Source organism: Seriola aureovittata, chromosome 11 (genome assembly GCF_021018895.1).
Source record: "Seriola aureovittata isolate HTS-2021-v1 ecotype China chromosome 11, ASM2101889v1, whole genome shotgun sequence".
Classification (NCBI taxonomy): Eukaryota; Metazoa; Chordata; class Actinopteri; order Carangiformes; family Carangidae; genus Seriola; species Seriola aureovittata.
This window is the reverse complement of record NC_079374.1, coordinates 15,997,278-16,021,157: the sequence shown is the minus strand read 5'-3', so window position 1 is coordinate 16,021,157 and position 23,880 is coordinate 15,997,278. Positions and strand designations below refer to the sequence as shown.

Below are 23,880 nucleotides of genomic sequence, written 5' to 3'. Positions count from 1 at the left end.
TTATGAACCAATATGTCATGACTGACCTTACCCATTTATAATAGAATTGTGTATCTCATTCAAGCTCATGGCAAATTGAGCAATGGCATATGATGGCAGATAGTCTTGCATAGCAGATAGTCTGGCTGTGACCATTATCACAATCATCTTGGATGGCACTGAACCCAGGATGCAGCGACAGTGCACCTGCAAAATAGTGTTGGAGGGGAACTTGTTTCTGGGGAACATTGGCTAATTCCACACAAAGAACATGCCTCACAAAACAACAAAGACATATGACGACTGTGTGATTGCATAAATCCAAATCTTCATCACAATTTGCCATTTTCAGCATGTAGGTTGCTAGCATGGAGGTTGTTGTTGTTTTCTGTAGTGAAGGGGATTTTAAAATGGCAACAGTCACGGTAAACAGAAAGAGAGGAGAATGCTGCCTAGAATGGGTGTCCAATGGCAGGCCTATACCTACAGTCTACATGCAGTGAGTAAGACTAGATGGCACACTTTTTTGGTATTTTTGGCACCCCCTATGGGTTGGGCTCAACATGTTTTGGGAGGCCTATTCCCAAGCACAGCCTGAAAACATAAACCCTGATTTATGATGATGATTGAACAAATCCTTAATAAGTTATGGCCAATTTCCCGTTAAGCCCTGCCCATGGCAAGGTTTTTTGTTCTACCCTTTTGGGGTTTGGACCCTAATAAGCCAACCAAGACAGCTGATCATTAGTTCACATAAAAACATTCACACAAACTAGAATTGTAGGCTGATAGCAGTGGTGGCAGAAGTATTCCAATCCTTGATTCAAAACCTTACTCTCTAAGTGAAAGTAAGTATTATAAGCACAATGTACTAAAGGTATCAAAGTGAAGCACTTGTTCAGCAGAAAAATGTCTCCCTCACATTTTCCTTGCATTTTATTGGTTGACATGGAGCTCACTTTCTACTTTAAGCTAGATAGTTTATAATAACCACACAACATTTTCTATTTGTTAATCATTAACTTTAGTTAGTATGTCAAATTTTGCAAATCTTCAAGGTAACTAGTAACTTTTGTATGCAAAGATATGGGTAAATTACATATTTTGTTAAATTCTTTGTGTTTGTTGTTGTTTTTTCTAGTAAATACAATCCCTGCAGGGGTAAAGAAATAAAAAATGTACCGACTGACACAATGACTGCTTCTTTTCTTTTTTTTTTTTACTGTACATATATATATATATATATATATATATATATTTATGTCTGTTTGCTGCAGGGGTTTTATTTACCTCTTTTCAATTCAAATATCATACAACTCATGTAAATCATGCATACAGCTGCAGGCTATAGTTTGTTCAATAATGTAGTGGAGTAATTTGCTTATGAATTGAGGAAGAGAGAGACACGAAGAGTACAATTAGGTTTCCTAAAACATTAACTTAACAATGTACTTTACCTACCTGGGAAGGGTTATATGTAGATTCATTACATCCCACCACTGGTGTATCTCATTGAATAAAAATAAACAGACTTTACAGTGGGCTAAACTTTAAACAGAAAGGTTTGAAATTAGGTTAAATCCAGCTAACTACATGTTTACCTTACCTTCATTTAACTTGCCTTCTTTTTTTTCAAGCCGACAAATCAAATATACCTGCCAAAGGTTTCCCTTATACAACAAAGTAGAATTTAAAGTTTTAAATTAAATGTCATTAAATGTTGTTTATTGTTAATATTGACGGTTATCTTTTTCAACTGTCTGTCGACATCACCAAACGACCGCCACCTCCATGTGCCTGCTTGTTTTCCTACGTCACTTCCTGCGCGGTAGAAACCGAATCCGCCAGTAAGCTTACAACCAACGTATAACTAAATCTACACTTCGTACGGGCTTTACATTTTGCCGTCTGTAGAACACAGCGTCGGTTTTCAGTCCGTCCACGAATGAATACTCACGTGTTTACCACCACTGCGACGCTACCGATATATTTAGTTGATAAGTTTGACTGTTGACGCCCAGGCTAGCCTAGTTAGCTGATGCCATTAGCAGTGGAGGCAGCAGTGCAGTAAGTTGCTGCGTTTCCAAAGTTTCAGCGTCGTAGTTGTTTTGACGTGGGTCACCATGGATCACTTGTTTGCAGGTAACTAGACGTATTGGCTAGCTGTGACTGGCAGTCATCTGAATTTCAACTAGTTATCTTTAGCTGTTACACAGCAGCATGTCTAATCAGCTGACTGCAGAGCAGCAGCGAAAGATTGAGGAGAACAGGCAGAGGGCTTTAGAGAGACGAGCTCAAAGACTTGGACAGGCTGTCAGCACCAATCAGACCTCGGCAGGATTCAACACTACTTCATTACAAATACCTCCCCCTAAACAGAGTGTTGCTCCGCATCCTGCTGCCTGCGCCCATCACAGAGACGCATCTAGCTCAGTTTCTGCACCTAAACGGTTTGTTTCACCGCCCCAAAAACATTCACAGAGCTTCGACAATCAAAGGCAAGGATCAAAGCACCAGCACTTATCTGGTAGTGGCACCCAAATCAACAAGAGTACCCTGTGTAACTCTGCTTCTTCTAGACAGGTGGGCTTTAGTTTTCTTATTCATTATTTGGATGAAATACAGCTCATTGTTTTTACTAATGCCATTTACTGTCCTTCTTATTAGATACAAGTTATTGACCCACTTCCCCAGTCAAGAAGTCAACATGTGAGCAGCCCTATCTTGTATAGTGGAGGAAGCACAGGTGTGAAACCAGCTCAGCCCAAACCTAACCTGACCTCCAGCAGCTCTGGTGGTGCAGTTGGCTCATTCTACAAGCAAGCAACTAGTAAACCTGCTCAAAGTTCTGTCGCACAGCTTCCCTCAAACTCCTCGACTTTGAATGCTGTACCTGCAAAAAAGCCTGCCATCTCTGTGAGAGGAAAATGTGTGCCTCATGCAGAGGACCGCTTCAGAGTAGAGGTGGGCTACCATGCAGAGCTTATTGCTGTTTTCAAATCCATCCCCTCCAAGAACTATGGTAAGTATCTGCCATTGTAACTATGTTGTTTTGCATCAAACTCTTGATGCTCAGTGCTTTTTGCAGTATCAGATTGCTCTACATTTTCAACCTGTGGGAAACTGATATATATATGACATATTAATGTGACAACATATTATATGAAAGCATAATCATAAATACAAAAAATAGCTCTTTTGCATTCACAATTCCAACTCAAACCACATGAACAAAAAGCTCAGTGGCTCAAGTAGGTTCTTCTGCGAACGTGTAAAATAGTATCAAACCTCAATCATTGAATATTAACTTACTGTATTGTGTTCTGAAGCACCTGGTATTGTAATTTTCAAATAATACCAAGCCTTACTGCCACAGTGCATCTATGCAGATAATCAGGATAACCTGCAAGGCTAAATAGATACTGTAAAAGCAATATAAACTCCTATCTACTGACTAAAGCTTCAGAATGATCCTTTGTTGAATATGATAGGTACACAAATCTTTGGCCTTGGCAGTGTTAGTTTTCTAAGCCTGAATACCAGACTCCAAAATGTAACTATTCTGCACCATATGTCTGCTTTTGTATGATCATCTGAATCTCTGTACTGTCTTGTGGGATAATAAAGTTGACAAAGTATTCTACTCTGTTTCAGACCCAGCCACAAAGATGTGGAACTTCAGCCTGGAGGACTATCAACAGCTAAGTGTGTACATTTGGGAAATATTTATGGAAACCTGCACTCATATTTTTTTCTCAGAAGTAACCTTAATTTAAAGGCAGTCCTTAAAGGAGTATTTATCTTGTCTGGGTATCAGTGGAGGAGGCAGCTTCTATTGCATCTGTGTCCTTGAGGCCTTTGGAGGGGATGGAAACGGTGGACGTTGCAGCAGCCACCAGCCGAGCTCGTAACAGTGCAGCACTGGGGGCGCTGTTGAAGCTGTGTAACGGCTGGCAGAAACCTGGAGCCATTTTGCAGGGCCAGTGCATCCTGGTGTCTCAGACAAAGTTTGAGGTTGACGTTGGTTACCATGTCGATGTCATTGCAGCATTTAAGCAAATGCCAACAAAGAACTATGGTAACAGTGACTTCATGTGATTAATATCCTTTTTCCGTTGTGTTGTATTTACATTTTACGGCTTCTGGTGCTGAACCTTTTTGTTATTTTTTTGTTTGTGGCAGACATGAAAACAAGAAAGTGGAGCTTTTCACTTGAGGATTACAAGAGACTCAGTGAGTAACAACGTTTGCTTTATTTAGCAGGTTTATCTCGGTGCTTGTCTCTGTTACATTTGCCATCTTGTCTGACCGTGCTGTGTTCCATACCCAGTGGATGTCCTCAGTGGGATAGCAGCAGTGGAGGTGGAGCCTCTGCCCAGGGCAGTAATCCAGGCTTTCTCTGCCAGGTTTGACGGGAGTGAGGCCAGGTCTTTAGACATCCCTGAGGTAGACCTCTCCGGCATCGACCCCTCGCTCACCCGCAGCCTTATGCCCTTCCAGAGGGAGGGAGTCAAGTAGGCGTTTTTGAACAGCCATTAGTGCTCTTTCTGCATGATGTAGCCAATAACTCAATACCAAGAGAAAGCTATTCATCTGTAATTTGCTCAGTATTGTGCAAATGAAGAGGTGCTTATCATAATAAGTCAACAATTGTGTGCCCTTCTTCAGTGATATCATATTTGTCAATTAAAAGGGTTTGATCAATGTGACTTCCACTTACTGTCCCTCTGTAGCTTTTCATTTTGGCATTTGCCTGTCTCCCTGTAGTTTTGCAGTGTCTAAACAAGGCCGCCTCCTCCTGGCTGATGATATGGGCCTGGGAAAGACGGTGCAGGCCATCTGCATAGCAGCCTACTACAGGAGTGAGTGGCCCGTACTGGTAGTGGCTCCCTCCTCTGTACGATTCACCTGGGCGGAGGTAATTACAGTCAACACTGTTTCTGTTGCTCCAAAGCTACATCTACACCAACACGTTTTGGTTTTGAAATGCTTGGCTTTCTACGTGTACACCGGCTCATAAAACAGAGACTTTTAGATCTGCTGCTGGCCCCAGTTTAGTTTGAAAACTCCAGGGTTGCATTTTAGTCTGGACGAGCAGAAATGGAAATTGTTGGAAATGATGATGCACCCACCTTCGCTCTCTGATTAGGTCTCATCAGTCATGACATATCCTCCTCCCAGTCTGTGTTTTCTGCCGCCATGACCACCTTATACTCATGTGTTATTTGCGATAACGGTTCAACCTTGTTGTTGGTTCAAGCAAAGAAATCTCTGGTATTACTTTTTGCCATTGCTTTTTCGCGTTTGTAGTATTTTCTGCTACTTCAGCAACCAACTGCAGAGACGTAGACGAAGCCTTAATTCTGTGCCAAGAAGAAAAATAGCTCATTACTCAGTAGGTGTTGGAGTTTGTCACTTGTTTCCATTTAATGGTGTCATTATCAGTCTGGATTAAGTCAGCAGGCACCAACTAAAGGATATCCTTCTAGTCTCCTCTGACAAAAGCTCTGCCCTACACATTATAATGCTGGTTTCTGCTTAAAGCTCTCTACATTTGAGGAATGTTAATACTGTTCCCCACGGACTACTTGCACTGTTAGGTACTTTATCTTCAGTGTAGGGAAGATGGTAGTATTGAATTTCATGCTTCCATTTCCCTGTCTCATGGGTGCAGATGTATAGCTTGAATTGTAAAGCATTGGTTTATGATGGAGATGCTAATACAGCTTATTTATTTGACGACTTTGTTGAATTCACTCTCACTGATATCTGCTTTTGCTGACATTAAAGCTTGAAATATATTGTTTACTAGTATTACAACTAACAACTGTTTTCATTATGAATAATTTGCTGATTATTTTCTCAATTAATTTATTCATTGTTTTGTCTGTAATATCTCACAACATAAAAAAATACCCATTATGAGAGCAAGGTGAAAGCCCAAGGTGATGTATTCAAATGGTTGTTTTATGGTACCAGCAATCCAAAACACAGAGATATTCAGTTTACTGTCACGTAGAAAAGAAAGAAAAGCAGTGAATCCTTCACATTTGAAAAAGGGGAATCAGCAACATATTTACTCGAAAACTGAAATGGCTAATTGATTCATTTTTTTTGTCAGCCCAATCTTTTGAGCTCTATTGTTTACACTTTTCATCACTTTTTTCAGCCCTTTTCTGGGCTTTTATTTACAAGGAGACAGTAAATAAGCAGACAGGTACAAGTCTTATGCTACAAAGCCACTGTGGCGCCGCCCACACTTGGGATCATTGAAAAGTTAGTGCTTGTTTGCCCCCGTTTGCCTTCTGCAGTTTCAATACTTTCTAATTTCAGAGTTCATCTCAGGTTTCTGTTTTTTCAGAAAGTGTGTCTCATGTACTGTAGCATCTATTCTCTGATTAACTCGCAGCAGCATAAACAGGCTGCACTAACAGTATATTTTCAGAAGAGCTTTGCTTTGCCTTCTGTCTATTGACAAGACAAGACAGCCTGTTCTCTAAATAGATATCTTGGATCAAATACAGTCCCCCAATCAGGAGTTGGGATCACAGAGCAGAGTTTAGTCACAGGATGTTGTCCCATTAAAGGACACTTAGTCTGTCTGGCTTGGCTCTTATCTGCACTGTTAGTCTTGAGCATTTGGCCAAATCTACTGCAAAGCATGGGAGCTATAACTTTGTGAGCTTAAGCCAGGTTGACAGGCAATGGAGAGCATGTAAGTGAATTGTCAGAGTCATTTGGGCCACAGTGAATATTTTTTCCAAACCACACGATTGGTTGTTCATAAATGGAGACACTGTTATAGCAGTTATGATGGATTATTAGTGATAAGTGACATTCAAACCAGCTGTTAGTCATAAAATGATTGTCCTTGACGTTCATTACAAATTTCAGAGATTGACATAAGCATGGCCTGAAAGTTGATAGTGTTAACCTGGGGAGTTCTGTTTCACTCTGCACCTCTGACATGAGTATTTTCCATGTATGTAGGCCTTCACACGCTGGCTCCCCTCCTTGAGTCCTGACAGCATCAATGTGGTGGTGAAGGCCAAAGACAACCTGCGGTCTGGTTTGGTCAACATCATCAGCTATGACCTGCTGAGCAGAATGGAAAAGCAGCAGCCAAGAAACCCCTTCAATGTTCTCATCATGGTCAGCAGTGTGTGATTGGACTGTGTATTATTCAGACGTGGCTACTTAATCTTTATTCACCTCAGTCAGGTGACCAATTAATTGATTGATTTTAGATTGAATTTTGTGATGTTGTAAAAAAAGTGTGTTTTTGTCATTCTGTGCAGGATGAATCCCATTTTCTGAAGAACATAAAGACCGCTCGTTGTAAAGCAGCATTGCCTCTCCTGAAGGTGCTCTTTTTTCTTTTTCGTCTAAATTTGTGTTTGGATTCAAAGTTTTACAACCTAAGCCAAAGAAGTAATGTTTTTACTTGTTAGGGGTGTAACCTGGCTCTCAGCATGATATGTCAAAAATGTCCAAAGAAGCAGATCCCAGTATACCTGAATGAATCTGTTCACAGAAGCAGATGCTTCACTTAGGTAGGACTTTGCTGGGTAAAAGTTGCCAAGGAAAGTTTCTTTTTACATTGGGTCACAAATCAGATTTCAGAGTATTCCAGTTTTTGCAAGCAAAATTATCCAGATAATTTATTAAAACTTTTGGAGCAAGACCCAGATTTACATAAAGTTGTCAGGCAGACAGACATTGGTCCAGCTCATCAACTGATTAGATTTTCATGGCAAACCAGATCTAGGATTTCTGCCATCAGACAATTATCTTTTTCTTTTTAACTTTAACTAACTAACCTAAACTTTGTCTTGTCAAAATTTAAAGAAAGAAAATTGACAGTCCATTTAAATATAAACAGCAGGGTTGTGTCACCACTGATTTAAAATTAACATTAAACCCATTAAAATACATCCTTTTTACAAATTGACTAACATCAGACTAGAGAAGTTTTATATATATTTTCAGTCGGTATTGGTTGAGAGGCAGAATGCTGTAATGTCAACTTCCTAAGATCAATATTACTGATTGAGCCTCTGAGTGACTGGCTTGATATCCTGTATTGTGGTAGAACAGTTAGAATAGATCAGTGTTGGCAGAGGGGTGCACTCTATGAAGTCTTTCACATTTTAATTCAGACATCATGTAAAACAGTTGTTGCACCATGCAAGTATCCAGCAGATCGACCACAAATGCTGATGGGGGCACTGTGCTAATGCACGATTATCATTGTGTCACTTTATTAAGAGAAACATCATTGTTTTATATATGTAGTATATAGTGGAATTTTGAGTGCAAACACATCCAAAAACAAACCAGAAGCCAAAACATTGCAGCATTTGGCTCATGGTTTGGTTTAATTTCTCTTGGTTGGGTTTAATTTCTTGCTCTGTCACCTAGACTCTCTAGGCATTGGTCTGATCAGAGTTGTTTTTTTCCATCCTCAGGCAGCAAAAAGAGTAATTCTTCTATCTGGGACCCCTGCCATGTCCAGACCCTCTGAGCTCTACACCCAGATTCTGGCTGTCAGACCTACACTCTTCCCTCGCTTACATGAGTTTGGGATTCGCTATTGCGATGCCAAACAGGTATCCTCAGTCTCATTTGTTCAAATGTGATGCTTAATGCTGTTGAGCTATAATTCCTGTAATTCCACGACACCTCAGAGAACAGAGAAGACTTCAATTGAGGGATTAGCAAAACAATGTATTTATGTGCAATGCTTACATTGTATAGTCTACAGTTCCCTGAAGGAGAAATCAGGTATGTGCATTCAGGTGTGGAAATTCGACAGGTCTGCTGACAAGTACTGAACAATAGGATTATAAAGGTAAATAAGTGCACTTTAAAGCCAGTGTGTGTCGGTGAACAATGTATACAATAACACTGATTTTAAACTGGGTTTTTAGGTGTTAAGAGTACTGAATCAATTTATTTTATCCTATTTTTTTTTTTTTTTTGCTCCACTCCACTTACATCTCCTTAATTAATTTCAGTTAGCTCAACAGGGAGCACGCTGCATGATTTAAAGGTCAATTACCTCCTAATTTGGCTATGATGACTAATTTTGAAGATTGTGGAAAAATCTTATCAGAGAATGTTTCTTTTCTGTGTCTAGAATTTGTGCTTTTCAGTTCCTATTGCTAGTTTAAAACAAATCCTAGTATAAGATAAAAATGAACCTTTATCTATATTCCTTTATGCCAAATGTCACCCTTACCTCCTGTCTGTCCATGTCTCCTTGCCTTCCCATTATTATCCCCCATCCATTATTTTCTTAATTCCTTTCTTTTGCAACTTTCTCTTTCCAATCCTCCCCAGATGACTTGGGGCTGGGACTACTCAGGCTCCTCTAACCTTGGTGAGTTGAGGCTGTTACTGGCGGAGTGTCTGATGTTGCGCCGTCTCAAGTGCGACGTGCTGTCCCAGCTTCCTGCTAAACAGCGCAAGGTTGTGACAGTGACCATAGATGGGATCAACAATCGCACGAAAGCTGCTCTGTCAGCTGCTGCCAAACAGTTGGCCACGGGACACCGCAACGTAAGTTCAGAAAGTTGCCTGGAAAAACGAGAAACAAATCAAGTTTTTGAAAAATAAGTATTCACAAAAACCATAAACAGACAGTATCTGCAGGTGTTTACAATGTTGCAGTTTAATGAATTTATTTAAAATCAATCAATCAATGCTTTATTTCCAAGAAATTTCATCATGACCTCAAAAATGTAGCAAGTTGTATCTCCGTTTTTCAGAAAAGCCACTGTCAATTCTGTTGCAATTATTACAGAAAACTGTAAGATCCTGTTGGACTGAGATGTCAAAGGTTTTTTTATAATCTCTACCAGATTTTTTTTTTAAACCTCAGAGTTGGCTCAAAATAATCTTCACATTTGAATTATTTAACACTCAAACTTTCAGATAAAATGTATCAAAAACACAAACTTGAGATGACTAATAAATCAGATAAAATCCATAAAAACATCACTGCGAAGTAACTGTTCACTGTACATATAGATACCTGGTAAGAGGGGGGTCACCATGTGAAGTCACAGAAGATTTCTTTAAAGGAGCTATTTGTAGGTTCTGCTATTGCTACATAACCAATGTTAGCATTAACAGCTGTTTACTTACCATTCTTGGCAACAGCTTTGGCCATTGTTGCATTTACAAGATAAGAGGCTATAATACGCTCTCTGAGCAGCGCTAGCTCTTCAGGGCAGACTGGATGCTGCAATGACTTTGTTTTGGAAAGTGATGAGGCTGGCCTCCCGGGACAGGTCTAGCTGGTTCGCATGCTAACTTCAGCAGAAGAACAAAAGTAAAGTAAAGTCAAGCAAGGAATGAAGTTTGATTCTGAGCTCACGATGTTTCTTCTTGACTGGTAAGTAAGCAGGTGTTAATGCTAACGTTGGCTATGTAGCGATAGCCTCAAACACACGAAAGTGCTTTTAAACCGACCCAGAATACTCCAAGGGGCCTTACTTTAAGAGTGTTCATACACTCCGATGGGTATGAGCTGCTGAGCTTGATTGTTCATAATCACACTGCTCCTCAGAGTAATGGCAGTCTTATCAAATCATCAAACAGAACCTCCTGTCAGTTCTTATCTCGAGTAGTTCCTTATCTCTTCTATTTCAGAAAACAGAAGAGAAGGAAGCCCTCCTCGTCTTTTATAACCATACAGCTGAAGCCAAGCTACAAGCTATTATGTAAGTACAGACCCTTTAATGGTGGGGATCAGTTAAGTCGAATCATCTTAGATTTGCTGAGTAGTGATATTAAAATGTAAATTGAAATATATCTTTTGTCAGACCATTGTCATTGAACTGGATTCGAGATAATGTGAGGAGTTCACATGAAGACCGAGGATTTTAATGTGCTGCTTTGAAATAGTAGAGAGCTGTGTTGTTTCTGTCACTGGCAGGGAGTACATCACTGACATGCTGGAGTGTGGGAGGGAGAAGTTTCTAGTGTTCGCCCATCACAAGCTAGTTCTGGATCATATCACCTCCGAACTAGGGAAAAAGGTGAGTAAGACATAGAGAAGTTAGACTGTCGGAAGGCTACAGATGCCAGGGAATACAACTGTGACATAAAAGTGTGCATTTAACTTTTGAATGTGACTCAGATGAATTCCTTTGTGGGAAGTCAGCTCTCGGGTCAACTCCATCAGTGGCTGCAGTGAACAAGTGTGGGCAACTCTGAGCACATTTCAGTTTAATATTACCACTATGACTTATCATTATTGTAAGTTTTAGAATGGCAGGGTTGTTAAATCTTAAAGTTTGTTGATTTGTACTGGTCTGCCACTTAGAACCATTCGGCTTGGCAGATGTTTTAAGGGATAATTGTTGATTAGAAATTAAAATGGCCTCCCCTGTCATTTACAGAACGTCGGTTTTATCCGTATTGACGGGACCACCCCATCGGCTGAGCGACAGCAGCTGTGTGAGAAGTTTCAGCACTCGGCCCAGACCTGTGTGGCTGTACTTTCCATCACTGCAGCTAACATGGGGCTGACTCTGCACGCTGCAGACCTGGTGATCTTTGCTGAGCTTTTCTGGAACCCAGGGGTAAGCCATGACATGCTATCACAACAAAATACTGCACATTCAATGTAACTATTTTATTAGGGACACGGTTTATTTCTATTTAGGACTCAATTTTGGTTCGAGCTCAACCTCTATCTCTTTTAGCCTATTTGGTTTTCAGGCCTATATATGGTATTTATTGTAAGGTTGAGTCAGACATTCTTTATTTGAACCTTGTAGGCACCTGTTTCCAGCCAAGGAAGCTCTGGTAAAAATATTTTAAGCCACCTGCCAATGTCAAATCACAGACAGAGAATATTACAGTGGCTGGTATGGAAAGTAAAACATTAAGCAGCTTAAAACAGATATTTTTCTCTGGAGTTGGAGGAAACCTCAGCTGAAGTCAAATGAAAGTGAAGAGAACTTACACTCTTCAGGTGGACATAAATATAATTCTAGATCAATGCCAGTTGATATATTTTCTGGTTACATAAGACAGTTATGTTTTGCCAACATGTCAGCCATTATATATTTATAACCTTGTAATATGATGTATTATTGTATGATAAAATAAATGTAATTTCATTTATTTTTTGCATTACTTTTAAGAAATAATGTTTTTTCTTTCTGCAGGTTCTCATTCAGGCAGAGGATAGGGTGCACCGTATTGGACAAACCAACAATGTGAACATTCACTACCTGGTTGCTAAGAGAACTGCTGATGATCACCTGTGGTATGTGTCAATCCCCATATGACCCAACTACATGGATTATCAGGGGCATTCAAACTGTTTCCCCCTGTATTCATCAGTCTCTCAGTACTGCTGGCCAATGAGCCAAAACTGAAACTATAGGGGTCAAGTTAATGTGGTGTCTAACATGCATATTGCAAGAAACTGATGTCTAGCTATTATTATAATTTATTTATGTATTGATCCAGGCCAATGATCCAGGAAAAAATGAATGTCTTGGAGCAAGTGGGTCTGTCTGAATCAAACCTCTCAGACAACGCAGTGAACGCCAGCTTCCACTCTAAGGTACATTGTGCATATGTACATAAATAACTGATATGTAATGTAGTTAAATAGCACTTACGCACATACGTGGATGACACACATTCACAGCAGAGCTTACATACATACACCAAACATACTGTATGTCTATATATTCAGTCTTGAACCTGATTGTTTGGATTTGTTCAGGACCCTAACCAGAGGAGCATCATGGAGATGTTCCAGAGATCTTTCACAGCGGAAGACGACATAGACGAAGCCATCTTACTGGAGGCTGCAAACGACTGGGAGGACAACAGTTCTGCACAACACCACGACAAGATCGGTCAAAGCCCCAAGAGAGGGAGCATCAAGGACTATTTCAGCAGATGACTTAAATGAATTTTATTTGGACAAATTATTTTAATATAATTTGGTTTTAAGTTTTTTTTTCAGCCTATCATGACTGATGCGAACCTATTTTGTTTTGTGCTTTAAATAATGTTTAAATGTTTTGACAAATGTAAAATAGAAGGAATAAAAGCAGTAAACCTTTTTTTCTTTTTTTGTTAATAAAAGAAAATAAATAAATGTGACTCAAGGCTTTATTTAGAATCCTTCTGGAACCTGTACCTGACCTTATTATAATAACTGGCTGTATCAACAGCACAAATTTCTTACTTTTCTTTTTACGTTACAGATCATTCTGCATTGTTTCTTTGGTGTCATCTCAACTGGGCGCCCACTTCTAAGGAGAGTAGCCACAGCACTGAATCATCTCCATTCATATATTGGCTGCAGTCGTTTGACTGTGGACTGATGGATATCTAAACCCTTTGAGGTGAAACTTTCAGCTTTATGCAAATCAATTCTTGATCATAAGTCTTTTGAGATCTTTTTGAGGCATGGTTCACAGAAGTTTCTTGTGAAAAGCAAACTCAAAGTGTTTGTGTGGGGTTTTTTTTTATAAGACCAAGTAGCTCTAACTCAAACCAACCTGGTTTCACAGATTGGACTCCAGGTTTTATAACTTGGGACTCAAAGTTAGCTTTTTTTTTTAACGTCATTAGCTGAGGGGTTCACATACTTTTTCCAACCTATTCTGTGAATGTTTGAATACTTTTTTCAATATGGGCAAGAACAATACAATTATTTGAATGTTATTAGTTCAAATATATCGTGTTCATAATAAGCTCTGACCATATCCTGAGACAGATGTATACATAAATGCAGGTAACTCCAAAGGGTTCACTTACCTCTTCTTCCCACTGTTTAAGGTGGTTATCCTCAACATTCACACGGCTAATTCAACACTAGAGCAATTTGTCTTCAATTGTTAAGCTTGTGAGGGAGATTTTTCTCACTCCAGTGCTCCTCTTGTTCAGGCCATAACAACCTTTACATTGTTAGATATTTGTATAGCTTTTATTATGACTGTTTGTGTCTAGATGGAGCCACTGCTATCATCTGTAGCCAGGGTACTGAGTCTTATAGATAGAAAGCACAGACTATAAAATATTGTTCAAATCTAGTTGTTAAGCTAAATGGGGGGGAGAGGACAAGACACAAATAAATATTAATTAGTTATAGTAGTTAGGTAAGAACATATGACTGGATTTTGGTGACCAATAGCATCCTCACACATGAATGTTTAGGAAAAAGTTAAACCTTAAGGTGTGGTGAGATGTTGCAGCCATGTGAGACTTGGGAATATATACACCCATACTCAGACAAGATATTTTCTGAACTTGATGTGGCAATACTCTGATTCACATGCTGACTGTGTACTGCTCATCATTTTCTCCTCGGCGCCAAGCTTACATTAAATACTTCTGCCTGAGACATCTGAACTCCTGGTCATCATGTTTTCCCCAGCTCACAGGAATTTCAATCACAAAACTACCGTCATTTTCAACAGGAAAAATATCCAAGAATACTTGAGGCCAATCATTCTTTCTCATTGTCGCAGCACTTTAGAAGTTAAAATTTCGATATCGACAATTTATTGCAGACAATCCAAGATAGATTGAACAGACAGTGACATTATTATTTTTTTTCTGGTTTCAGCAAAGTCTTCTGTGAACACTGAAATTATCAGCTGTTTTGTGGTGTATGACCCTGTTCTTAGTCATGTACCCAACAGCTGCAATTGCGAGCCAAGATCGTGATCAGTATTAAGAGAGCTCATTCCACTGTCTACAAGTAGTCCTTTTCACTGGCTCAGGAATATGTGGTCTCAAAATACCACCAATAAAAGGTGGAAATGTCAGATATATTTGTCTTGTTTACATTCATAGAACGACATTGTGTTGTAGCCATAATGTTGCAGAAAGAGCCAATAATAAAAGAGAAAATATGAGGTGTGCTGATTCAGTTTGAGTGTTCTGGATCGTCACTCTCTCCTGGACTGCAAGGATTCGAACTATGGGTCACCTGCAAAACAAAGGAGGACGATTAGATCAACTCTTCAGATCACTTCACTCTATACCAAGAGGCTGTAAGAGCGGGTTGCATCTTCATTCCAGCTGCTGTTGGTGACATTATTAAGATAACTGAATCAGGAGAGACACCTCTTCTTGCTCATGGAGGCTATCTAGATTAAGAGACGTATCTACTTGTTAGTTACTCTCAGTTCCCAGGACATATTGCACTAATTGCTGTTTTGGTTTGGCGAGACTTTCTGTGTGCAGGCAGAATTTTTCAGTGGATCCATCACTCGTTTGCTGTATAGATAAGGTGCATGGTTATTATAAATATCTATTTTTCTTTTATAAAGAAGCATTTTACGGAGCTAATTTATTCCACCCATTCTGGGAAAGATATACTGGTGTGGGCGGAGTTGTGTTTTGTTTAAACAGAAAAAGTAAATAAAAGTAAAATCCGCCCACACCAGTACACCTTTCCCAGAATGAGGGAATAAATTAGCTCCATAAAATGTTCCTTTATAAAAGAAAAATAAATATTTATAATAACTGTACACCTTAGAACAAAGGCTAAGACACTTGACAAATTTCGTCTAGACGCCGTTTTGTTAATCATCAGTATTAACCTGGGACAAGATTCAGTACATTTTGTGACATTCAATTTTAACACATGCATGGTTAAATGGCAAACAGATGACCAGGTTAACAGTGAATATTTATAGTTATCTTTTATTCTGTAATGTCCTGTGATTAACAACATATCCAGTGATGGAGTTTGTACCTTGTTTCCATTATTTAAAACTTTTTTTTTTTTTTCTAGTTCAGTCTTTCAAAGGGTGCAAAGGCGTACACTAACTGTGTATGTCTTAATGCATATTTGAATATGAACCTGACTATACTATATATGAACCTGTCTTGAAACACAGACTTTGAAGGATCATGGCCTTTAATTGAAACAGCTAAAACGCCCTCTTTTTACATACCTTGCATACCTTCATGTTGTTGGTGATGGTTGTCAGACATTTCCTCAGTTGGAGATCTTGATATTTCTGTGTTTTCATTTGCAGAATTGTCTTGCTCTTTTGCTGAAAGAAATTTATCATTATTTAAAGCTGAAGATTGAAGTACAGAATTTTCCATTTTAACCATAAAAATATGCCTGAAAGAGATATAATTTCCAGCAGGAGCAGGTTATGAAAGCCATCAAAAACATAAAAAAAACAAAAAAACATCAGAACAAAATTGTTATTTATATGAAACCAGATGGTATGACAGATGGAAATGACTGTCATCCACATCATATGATCACATCACATCACATATACCTGAAATGGTTCTGTCAGACTCTCCATCACCAGTGAGCTCTGCATTTGAGCAGATGTCACCGAAGATAAAACGTATCTTTTCCTCTGCGTGCTGCTCATTTGAGGCACCGTGGACTGAGTTGTGGAGGAGGTCGGAGGCAAACCGGGCCCTCAGAGACTTTGGGCATGTCGCCTTAGCTTGGTCAGGGTCTGTGGGGCCCATCATGGCCCTCCACTCCTCCACTGCATTTTCCTTGCTCAGGACAAGCATCATACAGGGCCCCCTGAGGCAAACAATTTTTTATTTAGATGTCGAGGTTAAATGTAACAATAGCATCACACAGCATCACTATATTTCTAGACTATACCAGACTACACTACACACATTTTCTTTCTAAAGTGATCTGCAAATCTCAAAATCAGTGCTTTCTGGGAGATATTTTAAATACTTTGTAAGATATAAAGTGTGTCCTTAGCTAAGAAAAGAAACTTGAAAAATATTATACGATGGTCAGAATATACAGCTACAACAGGGATTCCCTGTTGGCCAAGCAAGTAAAACCAACCAATAACTGCAAACTGCAACCTGCAACGTCCCTGGTGTGCATCTTGCTGGTGACCTTTGTTGCATGTCACTGCCCATTTCTCTCTCCTCTTATTTCCTGTCATCTCTTACTCTAATGAAGGCAGAAAATGCCAAAAAAACAAACATAAAAGTAAAATTAAGTCTAAACCTGAGCTGATATTGAGGCACAGTGACAGTAAAGGTAGTTTCCCTGGCTGTAGTGCCCAGCTGCACCCATCTCTCTGCCCATTGTGTCCGAGCAGTTGTGTAACAACCAAGTGAAGGGGCTAATCGGAGCGGAAGATAACTCTAAAATCTAGATGTGCGGTGGAACAAAGTATGAAATTGAGATGGACTTCCTAGCCACTTGCCCAAGGCTGCCTTGATTCTAAGCTGCCAAGATTACTGATAAAAGTGCTGATAAAACTTGCAGCAGCAACAGGGATGGGGGCCGGTCTGCTGTGGTCACTCTGAGGCCCACTCCTGTGGTTGTGTGCGGGGGAACAAACTAACCGACACATGAATTCCACCAGCTGGCTGAAGAAAGGCTTCTCCCTATGTTCTTTGTAAAACTCTTCAGCCATTTCCCTCGACAGCACCGTCTCCTTCAGCTGTGTTACAGAGAAACTGTTGGCATGGATCTCCTCCAAAATTTTCTCTGATAGAGAGAATAGAAGATATATTAGAATATGTGTCTACATGTCTATATGAGCAAAAAGTAAATTTGAACATTTCCATATTGTTCTAAATGACCAGAAAGGACCTCTGTGTTCCTCCATGGCATCAGGTTTGATCACTGCCAGTGTCCGCTGTTTAGGGAAGAAGAAGTTGATCTCTTGTTCCGCCTCTTCATGGCTTGCACTGCCATGTAGCTGGTTGATTGGCTCATTCTCCACAGAAAACTGGGCCCTTAGACTGAGCGATGAGGGTTACAGAAGCCAAAAATACAGGTACGATTAAGCTATTTATTTTTAATATTTTTTAAGAAAGTAGAGTGAACATGGTGCATTGGAGGTGCAGAGAGACGAGAATAAAACCGTGATCGTTGAATGTCAGTGCAAAGAGGTAAGACTTTCCTCTCTTTAATCACACATTTGTGTATAATAACTTTAAAATGTGACACATTAAAAAAGGGAGTAGGGTATGACAGCTGTTTCTAAAAAACTGTCAGATGGATTAGCAGTGAAAACTGTAATGCTTTTCTATTGGTAATTATACCACAGGACTTTTTTGGGATCATTTCAGTGTGTGAATGAATAGACTCAGAACCACAGATCACTCACCAAGCAGGACTCTCCTCTTTGGCTTTATTTACATCAGAGGGACCAAGGATGTTCTTCCAGTGATGGACAGCCTCTCTTCTGGCTAGAGCCAAAGCTAGCACAGGCCCACTGTAAATTACATACACATGTTGAACAATCTTTTGCAGTAGGATACTCCTCTTCAGATTATTTTGGAGCATGTGTCAATTACCTGGTCATGCTTCTTAGCAGAGCAGGGAAGTAGTCTGCGTCAACATGTTGGAAGTAAAACTGTCTGACCTGCTCCTCTGTCAACATCACCTCTCTTTGGAGGGCCACTGTGAAACCTGACTTGTGGATTTGGGCCAGGATGTCTTCTGCAGAAACACAGATATGAATTATGTTACCTGCAGTATTAATACAGATATTGCTTGTATTATGAAAGTGTGATCATTTCTTCTGCAGTGATACATTAACAAATATGCAACTGCACTTGTCATTCAACACCTTTGCAGAAGGAATTACGGAGCAGTCCCACTATAGTAGTATGAACCACCTTTGTGTGTATCTGTACTCGCACACGTGTGCACTTGTGTTTATGTGTTTGGCACAGGCCCCACCTCTGTTCTCTCTGGCAATGTCAGGCCGGATAAGAGCCAGTGTCCTCTCCACATGGTCTTCCTCCCCATCCTGCTCCGTTACTGAGGCCGTCCTAAAGTTGGGGAAGAAGAAGGCGAGCTCCCTGCTGGCCTGGTCGCTGTCCTCACTACCGTGCACTGCGTTGAACAGTGTCTGTGTGCCGTATTGTGCCCGCAAGCTGCAGGAAGCCAGGGGGGAGAAATGAGAGGAGAGCAGATGGTTGCTCTGCTGGTGCTCAACCAGAGAGAAGCATAATGTTTGGGTGTGTCTGATGGAGCAGGCGAGAATGTGCTGTTTATTCTCTTTTCCAGACTTTAGACTGAAATTGTTTCACACTGATCAACAGAGCATAAATACATGTCTATACAAACAAATGTTTGTTTTTACAAAGACATAGGAATAATAATTTCATCACACTGCATCTTACAGTTTTTTTATGGTTTTTCTTCTCAACTGTTTTCATAAATGGAGCATATGTATACTTTCCAGCAACTAACCTTTCTGGCTTTTCTCTCCTGGCTTCCTCTATGTCTGCTGGGCCAATGAACTGACGCCATGCTGGTACAATATTGGCAGAGCCCTCTGCCTCAGACAGTACCAGAATATGGGAGGGACCACTGGACATAAACTGCACCAAGTCCTCAAAGCAAGCCTACGAACCATCATCAGACAGACACAGTATGTTAATGTAATGCACACATGGAACTTGGAACAGGTCCTTTTATGTCAGTCTGGGCTTCAGATTTGAGTTCTAGGTTTTACACTGCAAAGTTACGAAGAAAATCCAGTTAAACATCCTTTTTTGGGGCTGTACATTCACAGAGAGAGAAGGAGAGAAGAAAATGAATATAAATTATTTTATAAAAGGCAGATACAAAAAATATTCTACAGTACAAACCATGTACAATTTGATCAACAACATGATCATAACTGCTTTACTTAGCCACACATATTTTGTATTTCTGAATTTCTAATCATGTAGTCTCAACACAAACAGCCCAATAAGCAAAAAATAAAATATAAAAAAAGCTGCATACACAGCAGCTCTATTTTGAGCTCTGTGCAGAGATGCAGATGGATGTGTGATGTATTGCAAACTCAATGAAATGATTTTTGCACTGGTCATGACTGCTCTCCCATTAGGATGTTGACTCAGAATTCAAATTGCCCACACTAACCTCACAAACATACACTGAAGGCATCAGCAGTCTGACTGGTATGCCAATTTCTGCAGTAAGCTGCAACCATGAGTGAATATATTCCATATATAATGCAATATATCACATATATTATAGTGTTATATGTGCCTTTTTTACCATTATTCTATAATTCTACTTCTGTTTCATTCAGTTCTCTACACCATACCTCTGCTGCTTTGTGCTGGTAAAAATCTTGAGCCTCAACATCGGTCAGCGTGCGTTCCTCATGGGCCAGGATCTCAAACCCAGCATCTTGAATCTAGCCAGGGGAGTCATGTCAGCATAATGAAATAATGTTTGCAGGAAGGCTTGAGACAATCTTGTCTTCTCAGAGTGTGAGCAGTGTTAGTCTCTGTGTACCTTCATAATGATCTCATTTGCCTTGCCGTGAGCAACAGCATCTGGTTTGATGATGGCAACTGTGTAGGATTTACTTGCATGAACTAGAGAGGAGAAGAGAGCAGCTTGAGTGATGATCAAGAATGCTGATAAAATTCACGATGGTACACAGAATTGCCGGCAGACAATGGTAATCACAGTAATGACAATAATAACACCAATGACAGTAAAATGACCGGAAATATGATTATTATTATTATTATTCTGTTTCCATAGTACCGATTATGCTTTCTTCATTTTCTGACCGCTGAGGCGCCTCCTCTTCTTCTTTCTTCTCATCGTTCACCAGACCATCATCTTTAACCTGACAGACACAACAAAACTAATCAAAAACTCCCGATCCCTACACATGGCTGTCCATAAACTCCTGTATATATACTCTCTTGTATGAATGAACTACGGCTGCAGCTACTGCTGATTTTAATATCAATTAATCTCTCATTCTTGGATGTAAAAACAGTCAGAAAACTGTGAAGAATGGCCATTCCGGCAGCTCAAGGTGACACCTACAAATTGAATGTTTTGTCCAGCTCAACACTCCAAAATCCATATTGATATCACATTCAGTTACTATCATGTAAGATGAAGAAAAGCAGCATTTAGGTAGCTGGAACCAGAGAATGATTGCCATTTTTGCTCGAAAAATGACTTAAATAGGGGGTCCCTTTACCAATTATATCAGAGAGCAAAAGGATTTGGCTGCAACTTAGTAGTGTACATTGATTTATGTTCCCCTCTGAGTGCGGCTGTCTGTACAGTTTACTTTAACATTTTCAAATCATACTCATTGCACAATTTCCGTCTGTGCCTGAGATACAGCATATCATAACAATAGTTACTGATTGAACATACTGTATGTCTGATCGAATAACTCTATGTGAATGTGTGTGTGTCCTACTGCTCACCACTTTGCGTTCACCACCTTGCTCCAGGACCGACTTCTCCTTGGCCAGTTCCTCTACAATCATCTTTTGAAGCAGAGGAGCGTTGGCCCCCCGCAACACAGCCACCAGCTCCCCACTCTGTTCATCCAACACAAAGACCTTCTTATGTTTTTGTAACCATTTTCGAATTAAACGTAATTGTAGTGAGATACAGAGATGCTTTGACTACAGAGGCTCATGTAAGCAATCTACAGACAAAAAAAAACAAAAAAACACAACAACAAAAAGATATGAATACAGTCTCAAGAATAAACACAATTCTGATAATAGAGAGATATTAATAAACATAAAATAATGTGCTGAATATTGCATCACCACCAGAGAGGTCACAACTGTAGGTGGCCCTGTTTCTTGGCCTACATTATTAGCGCCTCTGAGAATTATTAGAGTCAGGATGAAAAGGAAAAACAAATATACACAAAAAATAAACAGATGCATATGGAAATAACACTTTATAATGCATGCTGTTGTATGAATCAGGTACCAATAAAATACTTACTGGCTCCACTGGTGTAGGTACAGTGGCTGAAGGCAAACCTGTAAATTGAGTGCCCCTTTTCTATACTGTATTTTCTTCATCTCAGTTAATAAGTGAAACAATATGAGTAATATAAAGGTGTCTAGGCTGTAATATGATGTGTGACTATTCTCCCCTTTTTAATTCACAGTGAGAAAATGGTTGTTAACACCCATGTTCCCTGAAGTCAGTCCTGTCTCTCAGTGTATACATATATACCCAGTTTTCCCAAAAAGGACTTAAAAGTATTATTTGTTTCTCCTGATCTCCTCTGAAATGCCCAGATGCTACTCCCTTGTTCCTTGTGGTCTTATTTTACTCCATGGTACCTATATCTAAGTAGAAGTAGGAGCCAGTAAGTATTTTATTCATACCAGATTCATACAGAAAAACTATACTGTTATTTATCGGTTGTATTATAAAATTATATTGAAATAACTAGAAAAGGAAATTTTACGTCAGGATTTGAACACAGAACATTGAACACAGATTGTCTGTACAAACTTACATACACATACATACAGCATATACGCACACACTCACCCCATAGAAGAGGAAGGTGGGCTCACATTTCCCTCTATACTTCTCCAAAGCATCTATGCCGTCTGCCTCGGCCTGGACCACACACAAACACACACATACTAGTTTCGGGGTACTTCCAAATGAATTTGGGTTTCAATTTAAATTATTCAATTTCAAATTCACTGAGGGCTTACTGTGGCAAAATGTAATAGTTCATCACCCAGTTCGTTCTTTATTTTTCGTAGCAGACTAACCACAGCTCGACAGGGACCACACCACTGCTGGTTTACATCCACAACTAGAAGGAATGAGACAGGGTATGTGTTTATGTATGAGAGAGAAGAGAAAGGAAGTGAGAGGAAGAATGGAGGATTATGCAGGAAAATGCAGTTATCCCAGTGAACACAGAGGGGCAGCAGCATACAATAAATTACAATCATAATGTCAGAGCTCAAACACAGAGACAGTTTTTTTTCTCTTTAACAAGTTACAACAGTATTGGACACATACTTATTGTTGTGATGCTAAGTATTCACTGTCAACAGGACATAACAATCAACTTCAGATCTTACCTGTTAAACCTTTGGTTGCAAGCATCTCCTCCCACTGTTCTTGATTTGTGATAGACGCCTGGACAAGAAAACCGAATCAATATTAATTTAGGGCTTCATAAAGAGAGCTTAAAATATTTAAGCTGGAGAAGACTATTGCTAACAGTACAGGAACAATGCTGTGTTTGTTGTCCAACCTGCAGACTCGCTTCTTTCTTCTTGCCTGCCATTTGATTAATTCGTCAAAAATACATTTATATATTCAAAATCAAGCAGCAAGCGATCTACTAAACATAATTTGAATAAGTTGAAGTGCTAATATGCGGAGTTGCTAATACGCCACGTTAAAGAACTCCTCAGATGCAGCTTGCGCTTGTTTGGCCCCTGGTTGCTAAGCAATGGCGCCTTCCGCTTTCTGTGACTATCAACCTGAGTTTATAAGACGGTATGTTGTGTCGCTGTTAATAGGTCTACATGCCAAGAAAGGCCCTATTTTCTGTTTGCTAAGCAGTTCGATTGGTTTTTAATAGGTCTTACATGTCATAATTGGCTAATAGCTGGAGAAACAACTGTTTTTCTACCCTGTCAAGTACCACGGGTCCTTACTATACATTGCATACAGGTCCTTACTGCAACCAGTGTGAACATTTTCTTTTACCTGTGAGTTGCCTGCACCTGTTCGACTCAGACTGATATTCTTGCATTTATTTTACCCCCATGAGCTACACTGCTATACACATACACACATACACACACATTTACTTGTCTTGCTTTAGCTGTGAAGAGACTCACATAATGCATGCCATCACAAATAAACGCTTAACCCAAGTTAGGCATTTATTAGTTCGTTAGTTTGCTAACTAACCACACATAAAATCTTACTAGCTAGCCAAAATAGCACCAGACAAGCTAATCCAGTATCAACTGCATAGCAGCTGTCAAAAGACAGTCAAAAGAACGGCAGCATGTGTTTTGCTGACAGCTGGGGACATTTGAATTTTAATTTCATCAATTGGAATTCATTTACAAATTATAACCTCATGTCAGTGTTAAATA

The 23,880-nt window shown here is 39.7% G+C and overlaps 2 protein-coding genes across 4 annotated transcripts; one reads left to right on the top strand and one right to left on the bottom strand.

The window, feature by feature from the left end:
* The first annotated feature begins 1,262 nt into the window (after positions 1 to 1,262).
* On the top strand, positions 1,263 to 13,083 carry smarcal1 (SWI/SNF related, matrix associated, actin dependent regulator of chromatin, subfamily a-like 1). Its single transcript, XM_056390118.1, has 17 exons — positions 1,263 to 2,562; positions 2,647 to 3,001; positions 3,634 to 3,684; positions 3,797 to 4,057; positions 4,162 to 4,212; positions 4,310 to 4,493; positions 4,747 to 4,897; positions 6,970 to 7,131; positions 7,278 to 7,343; positions 8,448 to 8,588; positions 9,322 to 9,540; positions 10,636 to 10,706; positions 10,922 to 11,024; positions 11,388 to 11,570; positions 12,162 to 12,262; positions 12,469 to 12,565; positions 12,731 to 13,083. The coding sequence occupies exons 1-17, from the start codon at positions 2,200 to 2,202 to the stop codon at positions 12,911 to 12,913; spliced, it is 2,742 nt and encodes a 913-aa protein (XP_056246093.1). The 5' UTR covers positions 1,263 to 2,199; the 3' UTR covers positions 12,914 to 13,083.
* Positions 13,084 to 14,470: 1,387 nt separating this feature from the next.
* Positions 14,471 to 23,635, bottom strand: nme9 (NME/NM23 family member 9). 3 transcript variants are annotated; one of them, XM_056390123.1, is made up of 17 exons: positions 23,483 to 23,635; positions 22,846 to 22,903; positions 22,468 to 22,571; positions 22,295 to 22,366; positions 21,196 to 21,312; positions 20,510 to 20,594; positions 20,252 to 20,334; positions 20,058 to 20,150; positions 19,190 to 19,344; positions 18,674 to 18,870; positions 18,286 to 18,430; positions 18,096 to 18,203; positions 17,576 to 17,727; positions 17,326 to 17,470; positions 16,269 to 16,531; positions 15,927 to 16,028; positions 14,471 to 14,953 (listed from the first exon to the last, which is right to left on the bottom strand). In XM_056390123.1, the coding sequence occupies exons 2-17, from the start codon at positions 22,868 to 22,870 to the stop codon at positions 14,943 to 14,945; spliced, it is 1,857 nt and encodes a 618-aa protein (XP_056246098.1). In that variant the 5' UTR covers positions 22,871 to 22,903; positions 23,483 to 23,635; the 3' UTR covers positions 14,471 to 14,942. The 3 variants fall into 3 exon arrangements, with proteins under 3 accessions (XP_056246098.1, XP_056246094.1, XP_056246097.1); XM_056390119.1 differs by lacking the exon at positions 23,483 to 23,635 and adding an exon at positions 23,022 to 23,191; XM_056390122.1 differs by lacking the exon at positions 23,483 to 23,635 and adding an exon at positions 23,022 to 23,191 and having other exon boundaries at positions 15,936 to 16,028.
* Positions 23,636 to 23,880: the final 245 nt, after the last annotated feature.